This window comes from Fusarium solani (assembly GCF_023522795.1).
Source record: "Fusarium solani strain SB1 chromosome Unknown bctg00000004, whole genome shotgun sequence".
Taxonomy (NCBI): Eukaryota; Fungi; Ascomycota; class Sordariomycetes; order Hypocreales; family Nectriaceae; genus Fusarium; species Fusarium solani.
The window spans coordinates 898,533-924,157 of NW_027072152.1; the positions used below are offsets into that span (position 1 = coordinate 898,533).

Below are 25,625 nucleotides of genomic sequence, written 5' to 3' on the forward strand. Positions count from 1 at the left end.
CTGATTGGGCTGAGCCGCGAGTCTCATGAAACGAGGGCGACAAGACGTTGTCAAGGACGCATTTCGATGATAGCGAGAGGACGCCAATTATGGCAACGGCAAACAGAGATGGTATGACGGGAGACGAGACAGGAGTGGCCGTGGGCCGGTTCTTGAGGAGCAAATTAGTTGTCGAGGGAGGGGGGAATGGATACGAGAAATGCTGATGGAGAGCTGTTGTGAGTGATCCCTTTTATGCAAGTGTTGGAGGGATGACCAGCGAGTGGGTGGGCCGACAGGGAAGTGAGACCTGAACCACGCGTTACCGAATTGGGTCTGGATCAATCAACGGGCAAGGGACTTGGGCATGAAGATTTGCGCCATAGAGGCCGGTAGGAGAAGTGCCAATTGAGATGAAGCTGTAAATGAGGGCATACTTCTCGCTCTGTTACTGCAGTATGGCATACTCGCAACGTGAGGCGGTGCCGGGGGTAAAATGCCCTTGGATCCTTGATCGACCTCCAATCCACTTGAGCATCCGACTGTGGAGATCCTGACGTCGAGCTTCGGGAGCTTGAGCGGTCCAGGCCCACTCGCTCAGGTCCCGGGGGCTTCAAGGGACGTCAGGTGGGCCTGGTTGTCTCGAAGCTGGAACGCCAAGCACAATTGAATTCTTTGGATCCCATACGTGAGGTTGCCCGTTGCTGCCTAGTGTTGAATGGGGGTTGCAACAGTTAACTAAACCCTTTTGCTTCGCCTTGTCTACTGGGGCCCAAACATGAGAAGCCCATCAATGCTCCCATCGCAATGATGATCTGTTTGATGGGGCTTGTCTGCACGTTGCATCGCCACTAATTAAATCGGCGCCAGCGCTCCATAGGGCTGATTTAGGCCAGGTCGTGGAGCTCTAGGCAAGACCTTTGATCAGCAGAAAAAGAATCCTTTTGCGTCGTGTGCGCACTTTATCTCAAGGGTTTGAGACTTCTGTTTGATCCTGTACTACAACTCTTGCGCCCTATGTTCGTAGATTACTTCATTCATTTGGTGTAATCGTGGGTGGCTGTCATGTACCGTGTGGTGGAGGAGATGGTCATGTCATCCATGGAAACGAGCTTGTACCTAAGGGAACCGGTAAGAGCACGCTATCTTCAACGTAAGCCTGGATTCTTTCAGCAGCTAAGAAAACAAGATACGTGATGCCCTTTCACTCTTTTTCTCGATATAAACGAATTCTTCTGCATCTGCTGAGGCCAGTCACAGAGTCACAACCTCCCCAAGTAACTCCGCTGTAACTTTCGGGCAGTGTTTGCCCAAGCCCAAATTCCATCACTGCCACTGCCACCCACTGTATCTTACTGCAGGTGGCCGACACCGCGGGCGAACGTGCTATGCGAACGAACTGCACAGGCAGACACAGACAGGCAGCAATGACCCCATGCACGTCTACACCTACGCCTGGTCTTTCACTCCTACCGACTCTTCCCTCCTCCCTCCCTTTAGCTTACCTGTGACACACGACAAAGTCATTTGGAACAAGAAAAACAGCTCCTCTCGAATCGCACAAGCTGGCCATCCAGCTCTGACTCCCCTCCCCTCATCCTGGGCAGGGTAGGTAGGTACTGCAAACAAACGGCAAACAAACGGCAAACGCACCTGCCCTCCCGTGACCTGAACCACTGCTTCTCCTCCCAGGTATATCTTGCACCCAACATCTTTCAGATGCTGCATCTTGCCAACATTTATCTAGCCTTTCCTCACCCATCAGCGGAATTATCTGGGCGTCGGATATTCGCCCTGAATCTTACTCGTCTACACAACTGACCCCGCCCCAGAGCATTACACTTGTTGGGCTTTACATCGCCTCGCCGTGCTCACTTCGCCCATCTTTGACCACCTGTTTCCCACCTCTAGACGAGCTCTGCAGATACTCGTCACGATTTCTGGTCAGCGTCTTTCCACCCCTCAACGTCGGGGCTAAACGCTGGGACCGGTGGCCAGTCGACGCCGCCATGGGTCTCAAGCAGTTCAACCTCGACCTTAGGGCCGCTACGTCCAGCTATAACGACCCGCACGTCACAAATGTGCGAAAGGGAGACTCAGATGGAGAAATTGTATTCACCTATGGCCTGGAAGGGCAGCCGCCCTTGGAGATCCAGGCTCTCTCAACAGGTATGACCTTGCGATACTGCTCCCCAGACTCTGGACTGCACATTGAGCTGGGACATTCAATCACCCATCCCCTGCGGAAAGCAGAAATAATCCAGCTGACAATATCCAGATGCCGATTCCTATCCTAGACACTCGAGCTTCATGATATTCACCTCGTCAGACCACGCCACCAAGGATATGGATGAGTGGCTTCAGAGTTTCGCTGCCTTGACCGAAGGCAAGAATGTGACCGAAGTTATCTCGCTGGTTTCCAGACGGTTGACCGCCAAGCTCAGCAACAGCGATCCATCTATAGCCGTCATCAGCAGCGACGAGGATGAGGCAGATGGCGACTCTGCATTCGACAGTGACGACTTCTCCCAGGACGATGAGGACGAGGAGTATCGCATTGATATCACACCGCTGCCGCCTAGAAGACCGGCTGCGAGATGTGCGGCTGGCTCTCCAGGATCGACCACTCGCTTGAAGCGGCACCTGCGAGACGCCAAGAGGGAAGGATTTTGTATCTCTGTCCCGTTCACGAAGAAGGTCGACAATCTCTCTGGTATCTTCTCGCTGTCCATCCGTGTTTCGAAACTCGGCATCCCAGAGGAAGCCTTGGAGGCATGGGACCTCAAGTCTTCGGAGTACGTGGTCATGTTGATCAAATTGCCAATGGGATATCCTTCAGTGACCGAATTTATACGTCTACCCTCCGACCAGTCAATGGTGCAATTCAGATTCGGTAAATGCGCCAGTCCAAAGCCGTCTTACCATACAATGAGACGGATGTTCGAGTCTGACCATAGCACGGAGTCCCAGCATCCTCCTCACGAAGCCAACAGCAGGGACAGCGATCATTTTCTACCGCTGTACATGTCAGCATCTCTTAATCCCCTGCTCAACCAAGAGTTCCCTAGTCTTTTACGACTTCGACGATCCGACAACTTTTCCTGGGACCAAGCACAGGCATTCAAGTTCGATCTGAGTCGAGGCAGTCACTTCAGAGACGCTTCCTCTTCGGTCAAAAACTCTAAAGATGACCGGGACAGCTCTGCTGATTGGTTTAGTCTTGAGTTCCTTCGACGAGACTACGTCTCAGCAGGTGAAGATCTCAACATCTTTCTTGTAGCGATGCAGTTCGGTCTGCAGAGACTAATCAAATGCACGAAATACTGCATGGTCTGCCATCAAAGAATGGATGGAGGATTCGAGGCCGTCAAGCCTTTCGTTTGCGGGAACCTGCTCTGCCTTTATCAGTACCTGTCGCTCGGGTTTGGCCAGAGCATCGAGCACGACATTATCAACAACCCAGCCGTGGTCGATCTCCTTATCTCCTTCTTCTACTCTGCCGTTTTCAGCAATCGTCTTCGCGAATTTCCCCAAGGACTGGGTCTGAAATGGGCTGATCCAGGCTCCCTCAAGGACCCCTCAGAGCATCTGGACGTGGAGGTGTCCTTCAGGGACAAGAAGATTCGGTTCTTTAGCGCCGACTATGGCTCTCATAAAAAGATGAAGGAGGGCGACTATGTCCTTCTTGTCATCAGGCCCAAGGAGATGACAACAACAGTGCCTATCGTGCACTCGAGTAAGTGGACACTTTTCTTTTGGTTCCCGGCTGATGGCAACACTAACATCGAGACAGCTGTGGAGAGGCACACGTGCATCATTGAATCACCCGGGAACTCGGATTGCACTTTTCGAATCATTGAGACACAAAAAGGGCCCATCAACGTCCTGCCACTATCGGAAAACGAGACGAGAACTCATGCGACCCATCCGAGCGCAGACTGGGTTCGCGTCATGCTTTTCCACCACAACAAGGATATCGATGAGCTTCAGACCGCGGACCGTGATTACAATCTCATTCAACTGACTAGGATGATCCCGTCTGTCGAGGACATGAGATCTTACCTTGTGGAAAGGCCAGGAAGTAGCCTGTCCCTTTGGAAGGGCATGAACAATTCGACATTGGCTCTCCTCAACTGGATCGTGGCATCGAACAGATCTTTCATTGTTCAAGACGGCCTAATCCCTAATGGTCAATCTCCCGCAGGAGGGGCAGCGGACAGTCCCAGCATTGTCCAGGGCATGGGAGCGGGCTGGATGCAGTTTCGCTTCGCTCAGGGCTCGCCAGAGAAGGAAGAGGCTTTCTTCAAGGAGCTCACGAAACTGAAAGAAATTGGCGGGCAACCAAAAACACACCCAAGTCTATTCGCATGGCATGGAAGTCCGCTTGAGAATTGGCACAGCATTATTCGGACTGGGCTTGACTTTTCTACGACACTGCATGGACGAGCTTACGGCAACGGAGTCTATTTGAGCAAGGAATTTTCGACCAGTCAGGGCTACACAATGGGGGGCGTTCATGGAAGCCACTTGGTAAGTTGACCACACCTGGAGGAAGGTCGAAGACGGTAGGGCAGGGGATACTCTCTGCTAAGGTGTACATCTCATGAGGAGCTGGAGCGAGTATCGGATTGATCTAGCATTCAGCTCCTCTAGGATATACGCCCACTCACAGAGTTCCCCTTGTCCTTGCTAATCACACAGTCACTCTATGGCCGTCTTATGACTTCTCTGTTAGTGGTGATTGTTGGCTAACATTCAATCGCACAGGGTTCTTCAGCATGGCCGAATTCTCGACTCAATATCTCCAGTGCTATCAGCATGTGCGAGATCGTCAACGATCCGGCCCGATACGTGTCAACACAACCGCATTTTGTTATCGACAAAATCGAGTGGATTCAGTGCCGGTACCTATTTGTTCGGGTGAACGCCTCTTCACAAACCGGCAACCAATGGCACCCAAAGAAATCAGCCTTCACCTCGAAGGGCTATCTCATGCAAGACCCTCAACATCGGTTGATCGGTGACCATAGAAATGAAATCCTGATCCCCTTGTCGGCAATTCCAACTGCCCGCCGTCGTGCTCTCGGACAGCAAGGCTCTGTCGGTGGTCCGGGCCTGACGCGAGAGAATCCTATCTTACTCGATGAAGTAGATGGGGACGTACTTGAGGAGGTTGACAGAGAACTCGACGATCTCCTGGCCTCGGATGGCGAGGAAGAGGATGGCCAGAGACAAACGGTGCGAAAACGACGACGAACCTCCACGGACTCGGGCCTGGGAGAGCTACGACCATCCAAGCTGACGACGGGGATGCAGGACCGGAACAACACAAGCCAACCACAGGCTGGCACTACCACCACTTTCAGGCCTGGCGGTCTGGATCTGGCCTCTCTTCCCAAGCTCGCCGAGCCGACCTGGGCGGCGTCATCCCCGGGAGCCCTACGTGCCCTCAACCGAGAGATCAAGGATCTGCAAAAGATACAATCCAGCACTGATCTCGCTTCGCTAGGATGGTATATCGACTTTGACAAGCTGGACAACATGTTCCACTGGATCGTCGAACTCCACAGTTTTGACGTGAACCTCCCCCTTGCGCAAGATATGAAGCACGCTGGCTGCTCCAGCATTGTCCTGGAACTCCGTTTCGGCAGCTCGTACCCAATTTCACCACCCTTTGTCCGTGTCATCCGCCCACGCTTCCTCCCCTTCGCCCACGGTGGTGGTGGCCATGTTACCATAGGCGGCGCTATATGCTCAGAGCTGCTCACAAACTCGGGCTGGTCCCCCGCGCTGTCGTTGGAAAAGGTGTTCCTCGAAGTCAGGATGAATCTCTGTGACATGGACCCTCCAGCCCGTCTTGACCGGGTAGATGGCTTGGGGTCGATGGATTACAACATCTTCGAGGCTATTGATGCATTCCGCCGTGCTGCCACGGCACATGGGTGGCAGATTCCTTCGGACGTGGACATGGTTAGTAGCATGTCCGCGCTGCTAAACTAATGGAGAGTTCTCCTGAGCAACATTTTGATGTATACACACCGAGATCGAGTGTGTTTTATCATACAAGGCACTTTTGTATGTCTTGTTACTATTTGGCTTGTTTCTTGTCTTCAGAGACAAGTGGCGTCAAGGGCGTGCCGGATTTGAGGGATGTGATTATACAAGATCACAGATATGCTGAGGGGATGAAGAACATTACCTAGACAGCGACACTCAGGGGTACAGATCGGTAGACGGGCGACGGAAAACGGTCTCGTGTATTATAAGTTGGCACGAATCGCTATGAATTGATGAGTTGATGATTAAAGGCTTTGATGATCAAGGAGTAGTCATGACACTCTGGGATGGTAGTGGATCTGTAAAGGAGTTGTGATCACTATCCTCTCCAATATATCCTTGAACTTCCCTTCAGCCGATCAATGACATCAAATAGCAGCAGTATCACCATTAACAGCAAAACAGCAACAATTCATTTCAACTTTTTATTTCATTATCTGGCAGCACCGCCATTTGCAAGGTTAGCTGGCTTCTTTAACCTAGTCCTTCTGGCAACACCTCAACTCCCCCTGGCCAAATACCCGTCTATAAAACTCCCCCATCTCTCTCTTTTTAGGTTGGTCCGGAATTCTACGATTCGATTTTTTCTCATACAATTGGAAGACTTGCGATATCAAGAGAACCACATCTCGAAAGAAGGTCCTTTTTGTTTTCTTCAAGACATACCGTTTCCCCTCGATCCGGCTAGGGATGGAGGTGGGGTAGGTAGATAGCTACTAACCCTCAAGCAAGGTTTTTCAAGATTTTGTTGTTGTGTTTGTTTGGGTTTGTGTGTGTAGCAAAAGAATCAAGGAATCAACAAAGGAGAAAGAAAGGGTCCAAAACATGGGAATGGATGAGATTGTGCAGCATAGTAGAAAGCAAGAAACCCCTTCCTCCTACCCACGCTGCACCAGCCTATACCAAACCCTTTCCTTCCACAGTGTCTCCTTTTGTTGCGCTGCACACCGACGTGTGCCGTTCCAAGTATCCCGTCAGGATACATTCTAGGGGGTGGGGGATGAAATGGAAAAATATCGAAACGGCCGGGAAACCAAGGCCTGGCAGATAAGACAAGCACCCAAAGAAGCTCCCCTTAAACTCCAAAACAAAACATCCCAGGTCAGAACAAAACGTCGCATGACGGGGATGAGCGTCGCGACTGCGGTACCGAGGGCGGGATGCGCCTCGTACAAGGCCGTTTAGAAATCAAGGATCCGACAGGACTCGAGTATTCGTCCATGTCGAGTAAAACGCCGTAGTATGATTGGTTGAGGTTGTCACTCGTGACAAACCGTGGATGTCAGTAGTTGGTGATTTAGTTGTGCTGGAAGAGCACGCTGATCGACTCGCCGTGGTGAACGCGGCGGATGGCCTCGGCGAAGACGGGCGAGATGTCGATCACCTCGAGCTTGGGACATAGCCGTCGGTGCTCATTCTGGGGGACCGAGTTGGTGACCAGAATCTTGTCAATGGCAGAAGCATTGATACGGGCAATGGCGTCACCGCTAAACACTCCGTGAGTGAGAAGAGCGTACACCTTGGTAGCGCCCTCCTTCTTCAGAAGCTTAGCAGCGCGCGTGATGGTGTTTCCAGTGTCAATGATGTCGTCGACCAGGATGCAGATGCGGTTTGCGACATCACCCACAAGCATCATGCTGGCATTGCGGTGCTCGGTGAATCGGATCGGACGGCGCTCCTAGAGGTATTGTATGAGTTTTGAACAGAGGGGAATCAAGAGATTATTTGAATTACCTTATGAATCAGGGCAAAATCCGTCTTGAGGCTGTCAGCGATCAGGGTAGCTCGCTTCGCACCTCCGGCATCGGGGGAGACGATGACAGAGTTTTGGTAGCCAGGGATTTGCGACTGGATGTAGTTCTGGATCAGGGCCTTTCCGTAGAGGTTGTCGACGGGAATATCAAAGAAGCCCTGGTATTGGGGATCGTGAAGATCCATAGTGATGATGTGGTCTGCGCCGGCGCAAGTCAGCAGGTCGGCAACCAGAGTGCCGGCCTGGGCAATCCAGTGCTTGTAACCAGGCTTGGGCTTGAAGGCCGAGATGTTGGACTGGTTTTCGTAGTCATGGGTAGTGTAACTTCGCTGTGAGGAAATAGAATTCTCCTGCTGGTGACCACGGTTGGAAGTGGTGCTGGAGATCGTATCTGATCGGCGGGGCGGCGCGTAGTCGCCATTGGTGCCGTTGACACCGTTGACGCCGTTGGTAGCGCTCTCCCTGGCGATGGCGGTCTTGGACAGCTTCTCAGTGAGGTTGTTAACGCCATTGGGCAAGCCGGCAGACCGAGGGGCGCCAGGACGAGGCGTGGGAGGCACGCTCTCGAAGGTGTAGTCGTTTCGGGAACCCCCAGTGGGTTGCGACAAAGGAGCGCCGGCCTTGTTGTAGGGCCAGTCGGGCTGTCGGGAGTAGGGGAAGAGTGGGACAACTGCAGTGACTCGCTTTGCTGAACCGATTTTGCAGGCCGAGATCATGATGCAGAGGTCAATGAGGTTGTCATTGACGTTGCCCGAGCCGGATTGAATGATGTAGACATCCTTTCCACGGACTGAGTCCTTGATTTCGCAACGACTCTCGCCGCCAGAGAATTTTGAAAGAATGCGGTTACTTTGGGGAACGCCGAGGATGTTGCAGACGTTTTCTGTGAGCTGGGGGTGGGAATTGCCTCCCAGAACGACGATATTGCGCACCATTGTGAAGGCGAGGATGTGATTGTCGGGTAAAGGTTCAAGAGTGGTCGTCGGCTAAGAGAACAAAAAGTTTTGAAGAGCGGCGAAGGACGGAAGCGGAAACGGGTGTGGAGGGGCCGATTCGGAGGGGCGAGCAATGGAGAAGAGAGGGGAGGCGTGACCGAGTCAAGAGTACCGGACACGAGGAAGGAGCTCTGGATGATTGCGAGAACGATTATGAAGAGGGAGAAACCCTAGACAAGTCGAAACGAGTCGATCCGAGATCGAGGTAATCCGAAGTCGAGACGAGACGTGACGAAGTTGAGGGTTTGCGAGGCAAAACCTTGACTGGGTGACTTTTTTTTTTTTTTTTTCTCTTTCAATGGCGGGCCCGGCCTGTTGGAGCAGCGCAGCGCAGCAACTGGGAGCGCGTGGAGTGGGGTGGTGGAGGCGGGATTGCAAATGCCTGCCCGGTGAGTAAGTGGTGAAGCGTGTGAGTTGCTGCAAGACGTCGATAGAAGACAAAATTGGCGCCGGGGGACTCTCTGAGCGCGCTGTAGGAGGAGGTTGGTGACGCTTTTGGGGGGACCTGAAGGCCTGTCCGGGGGCGCTGAAGCGGCGCGAGGGATGACTCGACAGCGGTCGACAGGGGTGGAGGCCGATTGCTGTAGCCGACTGAGACGCACAGAGCAGTCGACGTCACTGCGTCAGAGGCTCACAGCTCAGCAGGTTTCCAATGCCGAATGACAGGGCAGGGGATCCTAAACAAAGAACCTGGCGGTGCGAAGCCGGAGATGGCGGTCGGGGAGTGAGGAGGAGGGAGTAGCCAGCCAGTTGAATGGAGGCAAGACTTTCGTTTAAAGATGACGAGGAAGAGATGGAGGAAAAGGAACTCGGCAGACTGACGTGACGAACGAACCGACGAAATAAAGCCCGGGGATGGCGCGGCGTCGCAGGAGCAGTCCAGTCCAAGTGGAGGAGGAGTGGGAGTGGAGATGGCGATGGGATGGGATGTCGATGGGCGAATATCAAAGGCCCATTGTGTGCGAATGGATGCGTGAATTTGAAAGAAACTCTCGAGTAGTGGGAGGAAGGGAGGGAGCAGGTGGATACAGGTTTTAGTTTCTCTGGGGTTGCGTAGACTTTGGGCAACACGGTGACGACGAGATGAAATGATCTTTTATGATTTCGGACAAGCAGGAGCGTCAAGTAACGAGACAGGAGTCATTGACAGTCCAAGTCGGAGCCCAGAAATGATGAAATGGCGACGGGGTACATGACACCCGCCGAGATGCAAATCCGCACAGTGATGTACTGCTATTCTTAGTCAAGCGTGGCTGCCGCAGGCAACCAACCAGCAGCCGAGGAAAAAAACAGCCAGCGATCGATGCCGGTCCACCGGTACCCGGAGGGAAGGAGGGGCGAACCACGAGCGCCAATTGCAAAGACAATGCAGAGACATTCTCCCAGGTTTTCGGGATCGAGACCGCGCGCGGGGGGCAGTGTGAGTGGTGAGATTCTTGCTGCAAGGAAGGGAGAAAGGAAAACAAAAGGAAGATAACGATTTCCTTCACCTGCCCAGTTACTGCTTTCCTCACACCATGGAGCCGCTCACCCTTACCCACCCGCGGCTCCAGCTGCAGCCTGAAGATGGAGGAGGTTTTTTTTTCCATTCACATGAACCTGGACTTGTACCCACCCCCGCCAATTCTCATGTACCAAGGGTACCTGCTGGCCAGGTGTAGCTCTCCAGACGGGCCCCCATGCTGTTATGAGTGATAAAAAAGGGTCGATACAAGTTGGCAAAACCCGAGTCCACCACAACCCGGATATGCTAGGAACAAGGGTAGCTCTGCAGTTCAACCTTGCTCCGTCAACTGCAGACCGCCCTATTCTTCGAAATTCATGCTGTACCTTGTCTGGGAAGGTTGAAGCGGCTTCCTGAACTGGCGAGTCTTTGCTCTTCAACCCCCCGAGCTGGAGACGGAGTACCGAGGGTGTACCTCCGAAAAATGTGCAAGCCTGCGGCGGAAGCGGGCGGGGGAGAAACGCCGGCTGCAGAGAGGGGAGCTCGCCCTGGCGAGGAGGGCAGCTGGAACAATCCACTGGGGAAATGGGAAATTCCACTGGACTTTTCTGGGCTTCATGGATGCGAAACAGGCTCCATGTCTCTACCGCCGTAGGCGTCTGGTCACCACCAGGAGTTTGCCCGGCGGCGGTTCAGCCCGGCAGGGATGTGTAGTCAGTTGATCTGTACCACACCCGTTCACACGACATTCACCTTGGAGCTGCCAACCAGTCACAGCCGTGAACCCGTCCCTTTTATCCTATTCTTTCCTTATTCCTGCCTGGTCATGCTGAGCATTATAAAAAGAGCCGCTGCAAACCATTCTCGCGAGACACACACACATACCCCTGGAACAGGTCGGCTCTGCAACGTGTCCAACGCCCCGATGACGGACTCGAGGTCTTTGCAAAATGTACGATGTAAGACGCCGCAGTGCAGCTCTCCCGGAGCGTGATGCACAATATCAAAGACTGCAGGCGGCGTTCTCAGCAACTGCTGGCCTGTGGTTACACCATGTGTGCTGAATCTCTTTGTCAACTGACGCATGTTGGCTGCGACGAGCATGGGACAATTGCCGTTTTCATCTGTCACTGTGAGCAAGAACCATGTCTGCGTGGCTTGCATCGCTCGATCCCTCATCAGGTCTCGCCTTGTCCGAGGATGTCGAGTGCCAGTGTGCGCGTTCTAGAAGGGAAGAAAAAAAGCACCTAAATCACGCGACCTCCTTCTCCCAAGAACAATCGGGAGTTCCAGACCATTCAGCCTTTTTAGCACCATGCACTTAGGCTTGCGTAGGTAGCTCAAATGCCACCGAGATCCGGGGAGGGATCGTGTTCTGTTCCCCTTCTGATGATGGCATTGCACATCAGATGGCTCCCATTGGATCCTTTGCCTGTAGGTTGACCCCTCTTTAAGAACCTGCGTGCTGCGATGCCGGATGTGAGAAAAAAAGAATCGCGGGGGCGTCTTTGCCTTGTGCCGATGGCTTGCGGACGAACGAATTGAAGCCAGACATTGGAGGAAAAAGAAAAGAAAGAAAAAAACCTTTTGCGCAGGTACGTGATGAAATTGACTCCACTGTAACACGGAATTTCCCTTTCTTGCGCACATGGTAAAATGTGAGCAATTGAGGCTCACATGCAAAAAAAAAAAAAAAAGTGAAAGAGTCGTGAATTGGAGGGCAGCCAACTTTTGCCCAAGTCTCAACCTTGAATCAACATCTCACACCTTGTGCTTCTGCCACATTCGCACAAGGTGTCCATCGTGCACCACCCTCAATTCCAGAAAAGAAACTCCAAGGAAAAAGAAGCCTCCCGTCTTCGAGTGTCTCACAAGTGGTTGCGTGAGGGTGCATCCACCTTTTCTCTTCTTCAGCCTCGTCTTTCTGCGGGGTCCTGATTGGTTCCTTCAACTACACATTCTGGGTCCCCCATTTTTCTTTCCTTTGCAGCTCAGAGCCTCATCCTCACCCACCATCAGAATCTCACTTTAACTCGCCTGGTTTGCTCTACTGAGCCGACGCATCGACCGAAGTCATGAAGATCCTCGAATCTCAAGCTGCTGTGCTTAGTAATTGGGAGGTGTACGAGCACCTCACCGAGCAGAAGGAGCGCTACAAGAAGACTAAGCATCGAGGTCCTCAAAATTATGAGGATCTAGTTCGCTATGTAGGTCATGCTCCGGGTTGCTTCTATTCAGATGCGCAGTTTAAAATTCAAGGATATATAACTGACGATGCTACAGCTCCTGAATTATCTCCGCTCAAATCCTAACCCTCTCAGCGAGGACCCTATTCCTTACACCGAAGGCTGCATCGCCCTGCTCCTCGAGCGCCTGAGGCCTTTCAACCTAGCCAAGAGTGAGGTTATCATGATCATCAACCTCCGTCCTAGCACTCCCCCAGTTCTCGGTTCTGCTCTCGAGGATATGTATGAGCGCTTCACCGCAGAGCAGCAGGAGGAAATGGTCACCATCATCGCCGAAGTCCTTGGCCCATTCGGACAAGAAGCCGAGGCCGATGCATCCATGGCCGATGCATAGCCTGAAGTCCAGACTTTGTCAAGCATTATATCCATGGCCAGCTCCGTCCTATAATATCACCCACCGCTACCACCACACGTCACCTGGGCTCGCCCATTCAAATCTCACAGTATCATACACGTGCTCGCGCTCTGGCTGTTTGACCCTGTCGTCGGTGTCACGGCCGTCTTGCACAAGTCCTCAAACGCCAGCTTCAACAACTCCCCCGTCACCGCCGAGCACTCGACGTACCGATCCGCTCTCAAGGTCTGCGCCACCTGGTACGCTTCCTGGGGGTAGATGATCCCATTTGGGTCCTTCTCCGACCTCAGATCCCGCTTCAACCCGAGGATGATGAGAGGCAGGGTGTCGAACCTCTGAAACGCCATCTTGACCTCGTTGATCCACTACAACGTCCCCAACTGTCAGGCCTCCTTCCGAGAACAGGGGTTTGCATCACTTACGTATCTCTGCATGTTGATCAAAGTCAGCCGCTGGCTGATGTCGAAGCAAATAACAATGGCATCGGGGTCTAGGAGCCTCCAGTTATCCGGGCTCGACGTATCGAAGAACTCGAACCGGTACTGCCTGGTCCCGCTCTTGATCTCAAAGATGTATGGCTGGTCGATGTCGCGGAGCAGGGGGATTGGGTTGACGTTTTCGCCCGCGCTTAGCCGTCTAGAAAGAGGACCTGGGGTGAGATGATGATAGGGCCAGATTAAGTAGACGGGTTAGGACTGCGTACGAGAGGAATGTTGTCTTGCCACACTTTTCATCGCCTACGAGGAGAATCTTGATCACTTCGGTGTCCATCTTGTGCCTGTGTAAGAAGCCTTTTTTCAGATTATCGATGGATCAGATCACGATCTATAAGGGATGAAGCCAGCTTGAAAGAGCAGGCTATCGCTGTTTAAATGGAAGCTGGGGTATTGATAGTGGTGAGCTGAGAGCAGTACGTAACTTATCTCTCGGCCTGTCCGTTCTCCCCGTGTGGCGCACCAGAAAACGCCACAGCGACTAACAAGCCACACATTCAAGTTACTGTTGAAGCCCTTTTTCACTATGACTCTGATGGGCCTGCATACAACGGACCAAAATTTGGAACCCACCAACCTCACATGAGACGCTTTGGTCGTCAACTTGGGCGCCAAAGTCCGCTCGGAGCCATCATCAGCGGAGCTCAGATTCATCATCAACCGTCACGACGCAGCGCTTCAGTTTCTTCGAGTTCTTCATCAAGTGGTGAATCCCCCGAAGCTCGTGCGCAGCGAAAGGCTGCCAGGTACCGCACCATGTCCGGGGACGCAAATTATCAGTCATGGACCAAGAACGGTCTCATACAGAGGGTCAAGGAGCTCGAGGCCGAGCTCAAGAGCCGGCCAGCCCCAGAACCCAAGGTCGAGGTTGTGGAACAGCCACAGCAGAAGAGTGAAGGCGACAATACGACGCCGGGGGCCAAAAAGGCCAAGCCCAAGGGAAAACGAAAGATGGACCCGAGCAAGTACTCGACTCGGTTCATCGCCTTGAAGCTTGCATACCTGGGCAAGAACTACGGCGGCTTCGAGTTCCAGGCCATGGCCAACGCCCCGTCTATCGAGGAGGAGCTGTGGAACGCCCTCACAAAGGCGTGCCTCATCTTCCCCAAGGATGAACGAGTTGTTGACTTTGAGTGCTGCGAGTACTCCAAGTGCGGACGCACCGATAAAGGCGTCAGCGCCTTTGGACAGGTCATTGGCCTGCGGGTTCGGAGCAACAGACCCTTGCCTAAGAAGCGACGGCGTCTAAGTGAAGCGGGCGATGCCATGGTTGTGGATGAACCAACAGGAGAGAACGGAGAGGAAGAAAATGATATTGAGACATCATCATTCGACCCTATTAAGGATGAGCTGCAGTATCCTCGACTCCTCAACCGTGTGCTCCCCCCTGATATCCGCATCCTCGCCTGGTGTCCCTCCCCACCACCAGACTTCTCAGCCCGCTTCTCCTGTCGAGAGCGCCAGTACCGCTACTTCTTCACCCAGCCTGCCTTTACACCAGAGCCTACAGCCGGCGGCGCAAAGAACGGTTGGCTCGATATTGACGCCATGCGCGATGCGGCGAAGCGGTATGAGGGTGAGCACGACTTTCGCAACTTTTGCAAGATCGACCCGGGGAAGCAGATTACAAACTTTGTGCGCACCATCTATGAGGCCGATATCAAGGAGGTCCGCGATGTCAGCTCCGCCTTGCCATACCTCTCCGGGTCGCAGTATGCGCCAGCGGGAGGAGTTTCGGATAAAGACGCTGTGCACCCCAAGGTGTACATGTTTCAGGTCCGCGGCTCGGCTTTCCTGTGGCACCAGATCCGCCACATGGTAGGAGTGCTATTCCTCGTGGGCCAGCGCCTCGAGAAGCCAGAGGTCATATCGACCCTACTCGACGTGGCCAAAAACCCGTGCAAGCCCAACTATGTCATGGCCGACGAGGTACCCCTGGTGCTCTGGGACTGCATCTTCCCCGGCGAGGATTCTGCCCCTGTGGACCCTGCCGCTGAGAAGCAGGATGCCCTCGACTGGGTGTACCTCGCCGACGATCCGGCGCTCTGCAAACCCGGCCAGTTCGGCGTGATAGACGGTCTATGGGCGTACTGGCGTGAGCGTAAGCTCGATGAGTTACTATCAAACCAGCTCCTACAGCTTGTCTCGCAACAAGGCAGCACAGATCCCTCCCGCCAGATCTCACGGCCGGAGCCAGCCAAGGCGAACAGCACCATGGTCTACGAAGGAGGCAACGGCGCACGCATGGGAGGCCGTTACGTGCCTCTCCTAGAAAAGGACAAGCTACAGTCTCCCGAGGAGCAGAATGAGCGGTACGCGATCCGAAAGGGGTATGCCAGCTCAGAGGATATGCGAACACAGAGGGGCTTTGGCAGGAGAAAGGATGAGCCCACGGCGGACGAGTAGACATTAGATGCATAAAAGTGTTTTAAGCAAGCTCAAAGCCGCACGTCTATCGCCGGCGAGCACAAGCAATACAACAAAAACGCCCTTTGGGTATACCCTCTAATTCTGCCCCTTTTCTTCTGCCCTGCTCTCGTACAGACATCGTCTTACACCCCTCCATACTTCTTCAACGATCTTGCGTCGTGGGAGCAAGCGAGGAAACACGACGACAAGGTCTTCCTCTCCTTCCACCACCACGACGAGGTAGTATCGCACCTCGAATCCAAGGAACGCCTCGTTGACCAGAATATCCTGTATCTTCTCCGTCGGGATGAATCTCGTCGCCGTGCCTGCCAGGTAACTACCCGCACACGAGCTGGTCTGCACGCCGAGACCCCTCATGACGAGAATGCTCTCGCACGCATACCCCCTACGGCTAAGCAGCCACAGCACAGCAAAACTCCCAGGCACGAGGACAGAAACAGGTATATTCTCCGCAAGCGCAGATATCGAAGCCGGAGCCTGCAGGTGCGCGCGGGGGACGAGGTCCTTGAGTAGCGGCGGTATGGCGCTGGCGAGGAGCGGCGAGAGGGTGAGGCGCGCGTAGAGGAGCAGGAGGACGAAGACGGTGGCGAGGAAGCGCGAGAGGAGGATGAGGGTGTGTAGTGCGGGAGGGATTGGTCGGAGGGTTGTTACGGTGAACTCGGCCGTCGTGGGGGAGGGATGCCTGATGCGCAGGCGGGGAGATGTCGAGAGCATGGTGGTTGATTGGTGATGGGTTAACAGTTGATCATGGTGGTTTGTGTGAGTTGCCGGAGGTTGGCTCTATTGTGTATGCTGAGGAAACGGAGAAAGTTTGGACTTGTGGTGAATGCGACGGCTGTAAACAGACAATTGAAGCTATAACTGCTGTACCGGCCAGCTATGGAGAGGAGAGGAAGCTGTGATCATGGGGAGTTGAAGCTGAAGTCCAGAAGAGCAATCACAGGTACAAGCCCCACCACCAGCCACACCCCACAGACCCTACCTTTATAACCCCCAAATTATGCACCTACTTCCGACTGTAATGGTCCAACGGCGAAGACGTTCAAACACGCTCATCTTCCCATCCCAATTCCACTACTTTCGGGTAGTGGCCCTCCGCCGCGCCCCGTCCGAACGCCGCGGTGGCCGCCCACTCGTGCAGGAAACTCACGATGCTGGTAACCCCTTGGCGGTCCTGAGCGCTGGAGATGACCCTTGAGGGAGGCTTCACTCTGCAGAGATCTCTCCCCCGTCGCGTGGCGGGTGGGAATACGCTTGTGCGGAGGGATTTGGGTTGGTTGAGGATGAGATGGGATAGTCGACGCTTTCTTTTTTGCATTTTTTGCACATTAACCATACCTATAAAATGCTAATTAAAAATGGTGGTTCAATTGAATTGCATTGGATCTTTCGTTTGCATCTATTTTTGATGTCGCTAAGGTTGGGTGTGGTATTGCGCTGCGTGATTCGAACCCTCCCACTGAATTCCCTGGACCTCGCACATGAAGCCATCACCACATCTCGCCTCTCACACAACAGTCACCTCACAAGTCACAGAAATAACAGACTTGTGCAAGACAAACCATATTCGTTCAATTCGTAAACACTAAAAGCCCTCCGGGGAATAAAAAAGAGCTATCCAATCCAATCCAATCCTAGTCATCCATCAATCATTTCCATCAAACTATCCCTATGTCCCATAATCCGGTCCATTGAATCCAATCCATCCATCCCATCCCGTCCATCATCATTCGCTCAAAACTCAAACAAGTGCCGCGAGGCAACATTGTATAACGCGATTCGCTGCATTCATTTCCCTCATCGTGTCCTTGACTTTTTTGAGGCCCTTCGTCCGATCCAAGGAACACGACGGCCTTGAGATTGGCCCTCTTCTTCTTCTTCTTCTTCTTCTCCCCCTTCACCAAGAATGTTAAAAAGAACAGAAACAGAAAACATTGCGCGTATGCAATTCAACCACCCCCAAACATAATCTGTAAAGCCACGGGTTTGCTTTTGCAAGGACCACACACGTCCCGACCCAGAGAAACGAAGAGTCATGCATAGTTCATCAGATCGCCTGTCAGTCAATGCAACTGAACCCGCCGTGACAGGGCCTGAGAGCTTGAAGAAATCAGAAACAAGAAACAAAACCAGGGATTTTCATCCGTGTCGTGACAAGGCGCAGGAATGCAATCTCAGCGTCGGACAACAAACATGGTATCGTATCGACTTAAGAGATGGTAGATAACGCCGATCGCCATGCAGAGAATCGAATCGAAAAAGTACAAGTGTCGTTTATAAGGAGCGATAGAAGGAAACAAGATGCCGTACAACGCGCTGCTTGCGCCCGGGTGAGACCTCCTAGATCATCTCGCTCCGGTGCAGGCCCGTCGACAGGTGCTTGTTCTTGGTGTCGATGGGAGATCGCAGCACATCGGGGTTGTACGACACCGGGGGAGGCGACTTGAGCTTTGTAGGCATGGGAATGCTCTCGTATGGTGCCTCATAGGTGGGCGACTTATGCTTTCCGGGCATCGGGATGCTCTCGTATGGTGCCTCAAAGGGGGGCGACATGGTGTATTCCTTGCGGCTACGGCTAGCCGATCGGAGACGCTCAGTCGCCTTGGAGATACGGCTGGAGATGCTGCCTCCATCACCGACACTTCGGCCCCGGCTGTGACCCTTCTGAACAGGGGCGGGAGGAGGGCTAGCCTCAGATCCCATGTCGTTGCCAGAAGTGTCCTCGTCGTCCATGACAATCTCAATCATGCCAGATGCAACAGCTCCGCCCTGCTGAGCTCGGTGAGCGACGTGAGGAAGGGGAGCTGGGGGTGGAGGAGGAGGCGAAGCCAGATGTCGGAGCTCCTTCAACACCGGAGGAGGAGGGGGCGGCATAGGATCCTCGTGAGATCGACGTCGCTCGCCGCCAGGGTGCTCATCGATGCGGCCTACGCTGCCCTTGCGGTCGGGCCAAACTGAGTGCTGGCTTGGCTCGTCAGGGATAGGAGCCGACATGCTTCGGGGAATGCTGGGTCGGGTTGGCGGCTGATAAACAGTCGAGGGCAACAGAGTGAGAAGATCACCACCCATGTCCTTATCGGGCGAGGCATGGGGTGAGGCGTTTGGTGTCTGCCTCTGAACAAAGTTGGGTGGGATCGAAGGGACATCGGGCCTAGGAGTGCTGCCAGTCTTGTCGTGGTTGCCCTCAATGATGAGCCTCATGGCCTTGGGGGTAGCAGGAAGACCCATGACAGGTCCGTTACGGGCGTACATGCTCTTGACTGGCTGCTCAGTAGGGCTGGGACCCTGTGCCTCGTCAGACCACTCCTTGGGCTCAGGGGCTTCAACTGCCGTCGGGAGAGCAGGAGAAAAGTCGTTGGGGTGAGGAATGGATGGCGCCTGGGGGCGTTTAGCCAGGGACTTGCGACGCTCCTCGAGTTCTCGGGCAGCTTGCTCCTTCTTCCGCTGACGATCGTCCTTCATCTGCTTGAGATCGCCAGCGTGGTCAGTCGAGGCGGTCCTACCATGGGCGAACAGGGGCTCAGGAATCTCAATGGCATCCGAGTTGGCCCTGATTCGAGTCTCCGAAGGAGATCGCTTGCCGCCGACAGAGGGTGAGTTGAGGCCACGGCTAACACTGCGGCTGTGCTTGTTCCTAAACTCCTCCTGAGCCGCCATGGCGGCTTTGTAATCCTCCTCATCTTCCGAGCCCTGGTAGTGGGGAGCGGTCGCCGACAGGGGAAGAGGAGAGGATGGGGATCGCTGAACTGATCCCTCCCGTCCCTGGCCACGACCGCGGATGTCAAGAGCTGGGGGACGGCGACTATCAGGGCTCCTGCGGCGGCTTCCGCGGCTCGATCCGCGGCTCTTTGGCTTCGAAATGGAGGAGCTCAACTTGCGCACCGTAGCGGGCTCACCCATATGAGCGTGCCTTGGGGTGCTCAGGTTAATCAGATCTTCGGGAGACATGGGAATCGGAGAAGTAGGTGATCGCTTGGCCTTGGGCCAGCCTCGAGCGACGACGCGGCCACGCTCCTCGGAGTGCTCTCGAGGGCCAGCTGTTCGCTCGCGGCTGCCGGGACGGCTGCGTGAGCCCTCGCGAGTCCTTGACTGACTGCGTTGTCGGCTGCGCTGCCTCTTTTGGTAGTGCTGGGCGGCATCCAGGCTGTGGATGTAGTCCTCTCGGTTTCGGACAGCTTGGTGTCGCAGGCTTCGTCCAGCGCTGGAGGCAGAGGTGACAGAGCTGCTGGTCACCGAGCCCGGTCCACGGCGCCGAGTAGGCCAGTGGTAGCGGGTAGACGAAGCAACAGACTGCTCAGGGGATGTCACATCACTCACTTCTGGTATGGCTGGGGACGATGTCAGTCGCAGATCGACACCCACGGGAATACGATCACGCGAGCCGTTACGACGGTTCCTCTTCATCATGATGTTGTGGTCGGGAGGAGGGGGAACATGTTCAGCAGGCTGGACAACGCGCTCAGCGTGCTCCCGCATCATCATCGGGCTAGCCGTGGCAGCACGCTGAAGCAGGGTACCAGCAATCATATTGTTGTCTTGACCTGATGGATTGCGAGCATGGCCAGATCGAGTGTCCATGTCGTACAGAACAGCTGACAGCTCAGCGTTCCTGATAGCATCGCGGTTGAGGTCCGATGGGGTCTCGCCGATGGAGGGCAGACGTCCGCGTCCTCGTGCCGATACAGGTGTGTTGAACCTGCTGTTGCTGGATGGACGGAGGAATGCGGTTGTGGCATCGTTGTTGGTGGACACGTAGGGAGAAGCAGCCGAGTCGGCGATAGGAGTGACACCAGCGGCAATGGGAGTCTGACCACCGTCTCCAGCAAAGAACTTGGACTTTTGCGACTGATCGCCAAAGGAAGTGATGAGCTTCAGCGCCGATGTCTTGGCAATGCTGCGCTGAGGGCCACGCTGGAAGCCAGGAGGCGAAAGAGGTGGGCTGAGCACTTCGGGGATGCTGGGGTTCATTGTCTGGAAGTTGAGCTGGGCGGCAGATGGAGAAGTCCAGGGCTCGGTGGACTCCTGATCAGTGCATGCGAAGCATCGGATAGCCAGCTGCTGCTGGCCGTGCTGCACAGCCCACTCTCCCCATTTCCGAATGATGGCGGCCTGGCGCTCCCAGACACTAGAGAAAGCCAAGCAAGTGAGAATCAAGGCTTCCATGTAACGCTTGTGAGAGATGTAGATCTCGATAGCGTCGTTGTGGTCACCCATGCCGAGCATGATTGTGACGGCGGCATGAATGTCGCCAGTCTCGAGAAGGCGCTGCACGTAGGCACGGCCAATCTTGTGCTGTGAAGCCTGGTTGCCGATACCACTGAGAGCCAGCAACATCCAGTCCGAGGATGTCATGTTTTCTGAGGTTGCACTCATGATATCGGGATCAATGTCGCCAAGCCACTTCGCCAACAAGATACGGCTGGCAGACCCCTGAGGGTGTCGGGCCAGCTCGTCCCTGATGAGATCCTCGATCTCCTTGTTCCATCCAAAGATGGTGCTGAGCATCTGACGACGGAGATCATCGTTGGTGAGACGAGTGTCCATGGTTCCCATGTGGTGCTTGTAGGGGATGTCACTCAGGCGAGCGCGAGTGTACTTGAACAGATCATGAACCTTGCTGTCATCAGGGCTGCGGGGAACCTCATTGCGAAGGCGAGAGGGCCTTCGTCGAGAACGGCTGGACGCCATTGAAGGGACGCTAGTAGTACCCAGAGAGTAACCCATGGAGTAAGAATCGATTTCCCTCCTTTGGCCAAGAGTCGAAGACCGAAGAGAGGTTCCAGCAGAGATATGGGTAGTGTCAGACAACCCCCTGGATCTCATCGATCCAGCGTAACGGCCCTGTGTGTTGGATCCCGCCGAGGACTTGGAGAGGGAGGACAGCCCACTTCGGCTTGAGATCGGGCTGGCAGATTCGTAGGCCTCATTGCCGCCCGAGTCGTACACTTGGCGTTGGGCTAGGCGGGCGAACGGTGACAGGTGATCTTCATCACTCTCGGAGACATTGATCTCCAGCGGAACGGAACTTGTCTCAGACTCCGAGTTGATAGTGGTCGCAGAAGTGGCCGACCGATCACCGGTCTCCTCCGACACTGGAGGTGAGGGAGGCAGCAGGTTCGCTGGGTGTTGGACATTCGCCACCATGATGGCAGGGGAGTTGAGGTCGAACTGCTGTACCGTGTTGTTGGGCCCCAGGGTGAAGAGCGTAGCTCCTGGGCCATAGACGGCGAGACCCCGGACGATGTCGAGGGTTGGGATAGGGTCGTGGGTGACGTGCTTGGTCCTAACATCCCATGACTGTGTTTGGCTGTGAACAGGTTAGTATAGAATCATGCAGTTAAGCGCGCGCGTAGACTAGGGTGTTTTGTGGTGGTGGCAAGCTGTGACTTACGAGTCAGAGTATTGGATTATGCGGCCGTTCTTGGACCAACCCATCCAGTTGGGACCATCCATGGAGATCTCCGTCTTCTTCAGGTTTCGAACCACCTTTGCGGGATCGTCAGGGCTGAACTTCTTGGCCACGCTCCAGACCCGGAGGTCTCCATCACGCATCTGGACGGAGAGCATGTCCGACTTTTGCCGCGATGACGAAGCATGCCATGCCAAGTTGACGATGGGTGACGGTCCTCTGGAGGTGGTGAGATTGTGTAGAATAGTGAAGCGTGGCTGCAGAGTCGCGATAAAGAGGGAGCCATTTTGATAACTGAACCTTGTTAGTGAGATGTGATGAAGAGTGCATGAAGGACTCACCCAATGGCGAATGTGCGGCAATCTGCTGATGGTGCCAGCGCAGTCACTGCAATTTGATCGATTGTCCTTGCAGAAACGTGCTCAGAAGTTGAGGGTTCAAACATGATGATACTTCCTTTTGTGTTTCCTGCGCCTTGTTAGTTCTCACTCTCATATCAGGTCAATCACACATACCAAAAGCAACATTGCCGTTTTTCATCCAGGCTGCAACAGTCAGGTGTTCATATGATGCAAATCGGGAAATCTCATCACCCGTCATCAAATCCCACACAATTGCAGTCTGGCCGACGTCGTAGCTCACAACGAAGCGGCCGGCACCCGCCTCGCTGTGGTTGTCCACGGCCAATAATTGAACATCGTCGGCGTGCCGCGAGAACCTCCGCTCGATTGTGAGGGTGTCATGGTGGCAGCAGACAATGGATGATCCCTGGGCGTACAGAAACATGGCGGCCGTGGCGGCGCAGGGATCAAAATACTTGAGGTCGGTTACGTGAGGCATGGTGGTGCTGTCCTGGACCTGCGACGTCTTGCTCCTGACGGTCCCCCTTCCAGAGCTCATTGAGACGGTGCGGTTCCGCGACGATGTTGGCACGGCGGCGGACATGATGGGCCTGATATCCTTTCGAATCTCAACCTGCGATTCACGGAGCTCACGTTAGCCAGTCGGCTGGCGGCAGGGGACGACGACAGTTCGGGAACTGGTCTGCAGGGGCCCTGGAGTTGTGTGCGACGATGCACGTACTGTTCTAATGCGATGTCGACGAGGGACGACCCCCGATGGCCGGGGCCTTTGCTCTCGTTGCTCTCAAGTCGCAGTAACAGGCGGGAAGCTACACGCTGGGGCTGTCGAACATGCCTCGGAGTGTCCTACTGCCCGCACCCGGACAATGACTCTTCTCGGGGCGCCTCGGTAAGCCAAAGTCTCGGATCACGATGCACTCTGTTCTCTTGTTCCGTCACGGTATGCGATGCGGCGATGCGGGTAGCGACGGTGAACCAGGGTTGGACAATGGGCGGGACTCGTGAAGCCGTGTGTCTCGGTTGCAACGTGGAGAGGATGTGGTTTTCGAATGCGGTGAGAGGGGAGTGAGAGGTTCTTGAGGGAGGTGGTTAGGTTAGTGAAGATGAAGAGAAGAAAGAAGACGCGAGCGAGCGTGGAGAGGAAGAAGAGATGTGTGTGGAGATGGGCCAAGCAGTGGTTTTGCTTGACAGAGACGCTATAGGCGCAAGCCGGCAACAATCTGAACGCAACCGCTCTACCTCGACCGGGCTTGAATGTGATTGCCTGGGGTCGGACGACAGCCGAATAAGGACGAGTGGGCAAGGTGGGCAAGGTCTACAATGGAAGAGCGGACAAGAGTGGATGGAGGCTGGAGAGGGGTGTGACCCGGCGCTTGACTTGCAGGAGTAGCTTGGGAACCTCTCTTGAAGGGATTCTAGGGTCTGGTAACTTGTGTGGGTGTGGATGTGGATGTGCGCGCGTGTATGCTGTGCTGAGCAACGACAGGCGACTACGCTGGAGAGTTGGGTGAGGATCTGAGGAGCGAACAGGATGCGGCACGAGGCGTTGGAGGAGGCGTTCGACGAGGCGCAGATGGGCAGCAAGAGAGGCGATAGGGTGATGATGACGGGTGTGAGGTTTGGTTTCGGAAGACGACGGCAAGTTATGAGAATAAGAAAAAATCATTACCTGTTTCTTCCCACAAACTGAAGCTGGGATGGGCAAGCTGGGGGCTGGGAGTGTTGTTGTTGGTGGAGTTGTTGTAAGAGCTGAAGATGTGACAGTGTGATGAGGCGACACAGATACAGCACAGGACAAGGGGAGAGAAGGACTAGGAAGAAGCCCAAGAGGGAAATTTAGAGCAGAAAAAGAGCAGGTTGGGATGGTTTTGAGAAGGACGCAGACGATCCAGGGTGCCTGAGAGCGAGCAGTGTGGGTGCCGTTACTGCGTGTGCTCAGTGTGATGGACCATCCATCATGGGTCATGGGCGAGGGGTCCAGAGTCAGAGATGGCGCCTACAAAGTGGCGTCCTGGCCTGTCAGTGGACGCCTGTGCCAGAGGCCATATAATTAGAGCCCTGCGAACGTTGGGTTCCATGGATCAGCGGAGACGGACCGGCTCATGGGCAACATGGCACCCAGGGGTCGACATGGCGGATGGTGGACGGCGGCTGGGGATTGGAGCCTTGACCAGCACGGCCTCGATGTGCTGGGACGGACATCCATTGTTAGTACCAGCCGGTGGAGACTGGCGGCCAAGACGAGGAGAGGAGCTGCATGGAACTGGGATCCCCTCTCGTGCTGTAGAGGGAGCTCTGTCGCCCTCTAGCAGGTCTCATAAACAGGGGTCTCGAGCAAGGCATCGGATGGCGCAGAAAAAAACGCCAGTCCGGGCGGAGGCGGTCACCTTGACGTGAATGGATCGCCGGCGGCGGCTGCGGACTTGGATTGATGAATGACGAGCAACAGCGAAATCGACTACTCTATGGATGCGATGCCGAATTGTGGATCGACGGATCGTTTCCTTCATGACAAGGCGAGTAGCCAGCAGCGAGTAGCAACGGCTCAAACGAAACGTCTAATGAGCAATGCCCCTGCCATATTTAGCCTCGTGGGTTGGCCGCGTGCCTTTTGAGTTGACCCCATCGTTGACTCGTTGGACGGCTTGTCAAGGTGGGTGGCCCGCTCGGCGGAGCCCCTTGTAAAAACCTCCATGGTCCATTCCGACTCGAGAACTCGACGCTTGATCGACTCGACCTATCAATCAATCAATTGTGTCCCGTCGCTCGAGTCCGGGCGCCTGAGTTGGCCCCGGACCTCACCGTCTCGGGCTCGATTCTTATCATGGACACATTCCCTTGGTCGTCATGGCTTTCACCGTCGTCTCATCCAAATTCCATCCTACCTATGCATTGATTCAACCCGTCAATCACCGTCTCGCGGTCCCTGCTGCCCCTCTTTTTGTGAGATGGGCAGAGCTATGCGGGGCTACGTCTGGTACGACGACGAGCGGTGGCTTTCTCAAGCGTTGCAGGACAACACAGCAGAGCATATAGGTAGCGCAGCACAGCGTCTTTGCACGCTGGCCTGGCGTCGCGACGACGGGTGCAGTAGGGTCGGC

At 54.6% G+C, this 25,625-nt stretch overlaps 7 protein-coding genes across 7 annotated transcripts; 3 read left to right on the top strand and 4 right to left on the bottom strand.

Annotated features, from left to right (window-relative positions):
- Positions 1 to 1,414: 1,414 nt before the first annotated feature.
- Positions 1,415 to 5,979, top strand: MRS44_007361 (uncharacterized protein; the record flags this gene model as incomplete). Its single annotated transcript, XM_065620502.1, has 4 exons — positions 1,415 to 1,587; positions 1,727 to 2,148; positions 2,258 to 4,509; positions 4,747 to 5,979. The coding sequence occupies 4 exons, from the start codon at positions 1,415 to 1,417 to the stop codon at positions 5,977 to 5,979; spliced, it is 4,080 nt and encodes a 1,359-aa protein (XP_065476574.1).
- Positions 5,980 to 7,333: 1,354 nt separating this feature from the next.
- On the bottom strand, positions 7,334 to 8,724 carry MRS44_007362 (uncharacterized protein; the record flags this gene model as incomplete). The annotated part of the gene is made up of 2 exons (XM_046271240.2): positions 7,334 to 7,714; positions 7,771 to 8,724. 2 exons carry the CDS (start codon positions 8,722 to 8,724, stop codon positions 7,334 to 7,336), a joined length of 1,335 nt encoding a protein of 444 aa, XP_046129105.1.
- Positions 8,725 to 12,303: 3,579 nt separating this feature from the next.
- On the top strand, positions 12,304 to 12,808 carry MRS44_007363 (uncharacterized protein; the record flags this gene model as incomplete). The annotated part of the gene is made up of 2 exons (XM_046280591.2): positions 12,304 to 12,435; positions 12,512 to 12,808. The coding sequence occupies 2 exons, from the start codon at positions 12,304 to 12,306 to the stop codon at positions 12,806 to 12,808; spliced, it is 429 nt and encodes a 142-aa protein (XP_046129103.1).
- A 66-nt stretch (positions 12,809 to 12,874) lies between these two features.
- Positions 12,875 to 13,600, bottom strand: MRS44_007364 (uncharacterized protein; the record flags this gene model as incomplete). Its single annotated transcript, XM_065620503.1, has 4 exons — positions 12,875 to 12,953; positions 13,040 to 13,194; positions 13,252 to 13,465; positions 13,533 to 13,600. 4 exons carry the CDS (start codon positions 13,598 to 13,600, stop codon positions 12,875 to 12,877), a joined length of 516 nt encoding a protein of 171 aa, XP_065476575.1.
- Positions 13,601 to 13,905: 305 nt separating this feature from the next.
- MRS44_007365 (uncharacterized protein) lies at positions 13,906 to 15,729 on the top strand (the record flags this gene model as incomplete). The annotated part of the gene is made up of 1 exon (XM_046280609.2): positions 13,906 to 15,729. The coding sequence occupies one exon, from the start codon at positions 13,906 to 13,908 to the stop codon at positions 15,727 to 15,729; it is 1,824 nt and encodes a 607-aa protein (XP_046129101.2).
- Positions 15,730 to 15,828: 99 nt separating this feature from the next.
- On the bottom strand, positions 15,829 to 16,467 carry MRS44_007366 (uncharacterized protein; the record flags this gene model as incomplete). Its single annotated transcript, XM_046280534.2, has 1 exon — positions 15,829 to 16,467. The coding sequence occupies one exon, from the start codon at positions 16,465 to 16,467 to the stop codon at positions 15,829 to 15,831; it is 639 nt and encodes a 212-aa protein (XP_046129100.1).
- A 1,626-nt stretch (positions 16,468 to 18,093) lies between these two features.
- MRS44_007367 (uncharacterized protein) lies at positions 18,094 to 23,107 on the bottom strand (the record flags this gene model as incomplete). Its single annotated transcript, XM_046280299.2, has 4 exons — positions 18,094 to 22,060; positions 22,145 to 22,456; positions 22,504 to 22,630; positions 22,678 to 23,107. 4 exons carry the CDS (start codon positions 23,105 to 23,107, stop codon positions 18,094 to 18,096), a joined length of 4,836 nt encoding a protein of 1,611 aa, XP_046129099.2.
- Between the last annotated feature and the right edge of the window lie 2,518 nt (positions 23,108 to 25,625).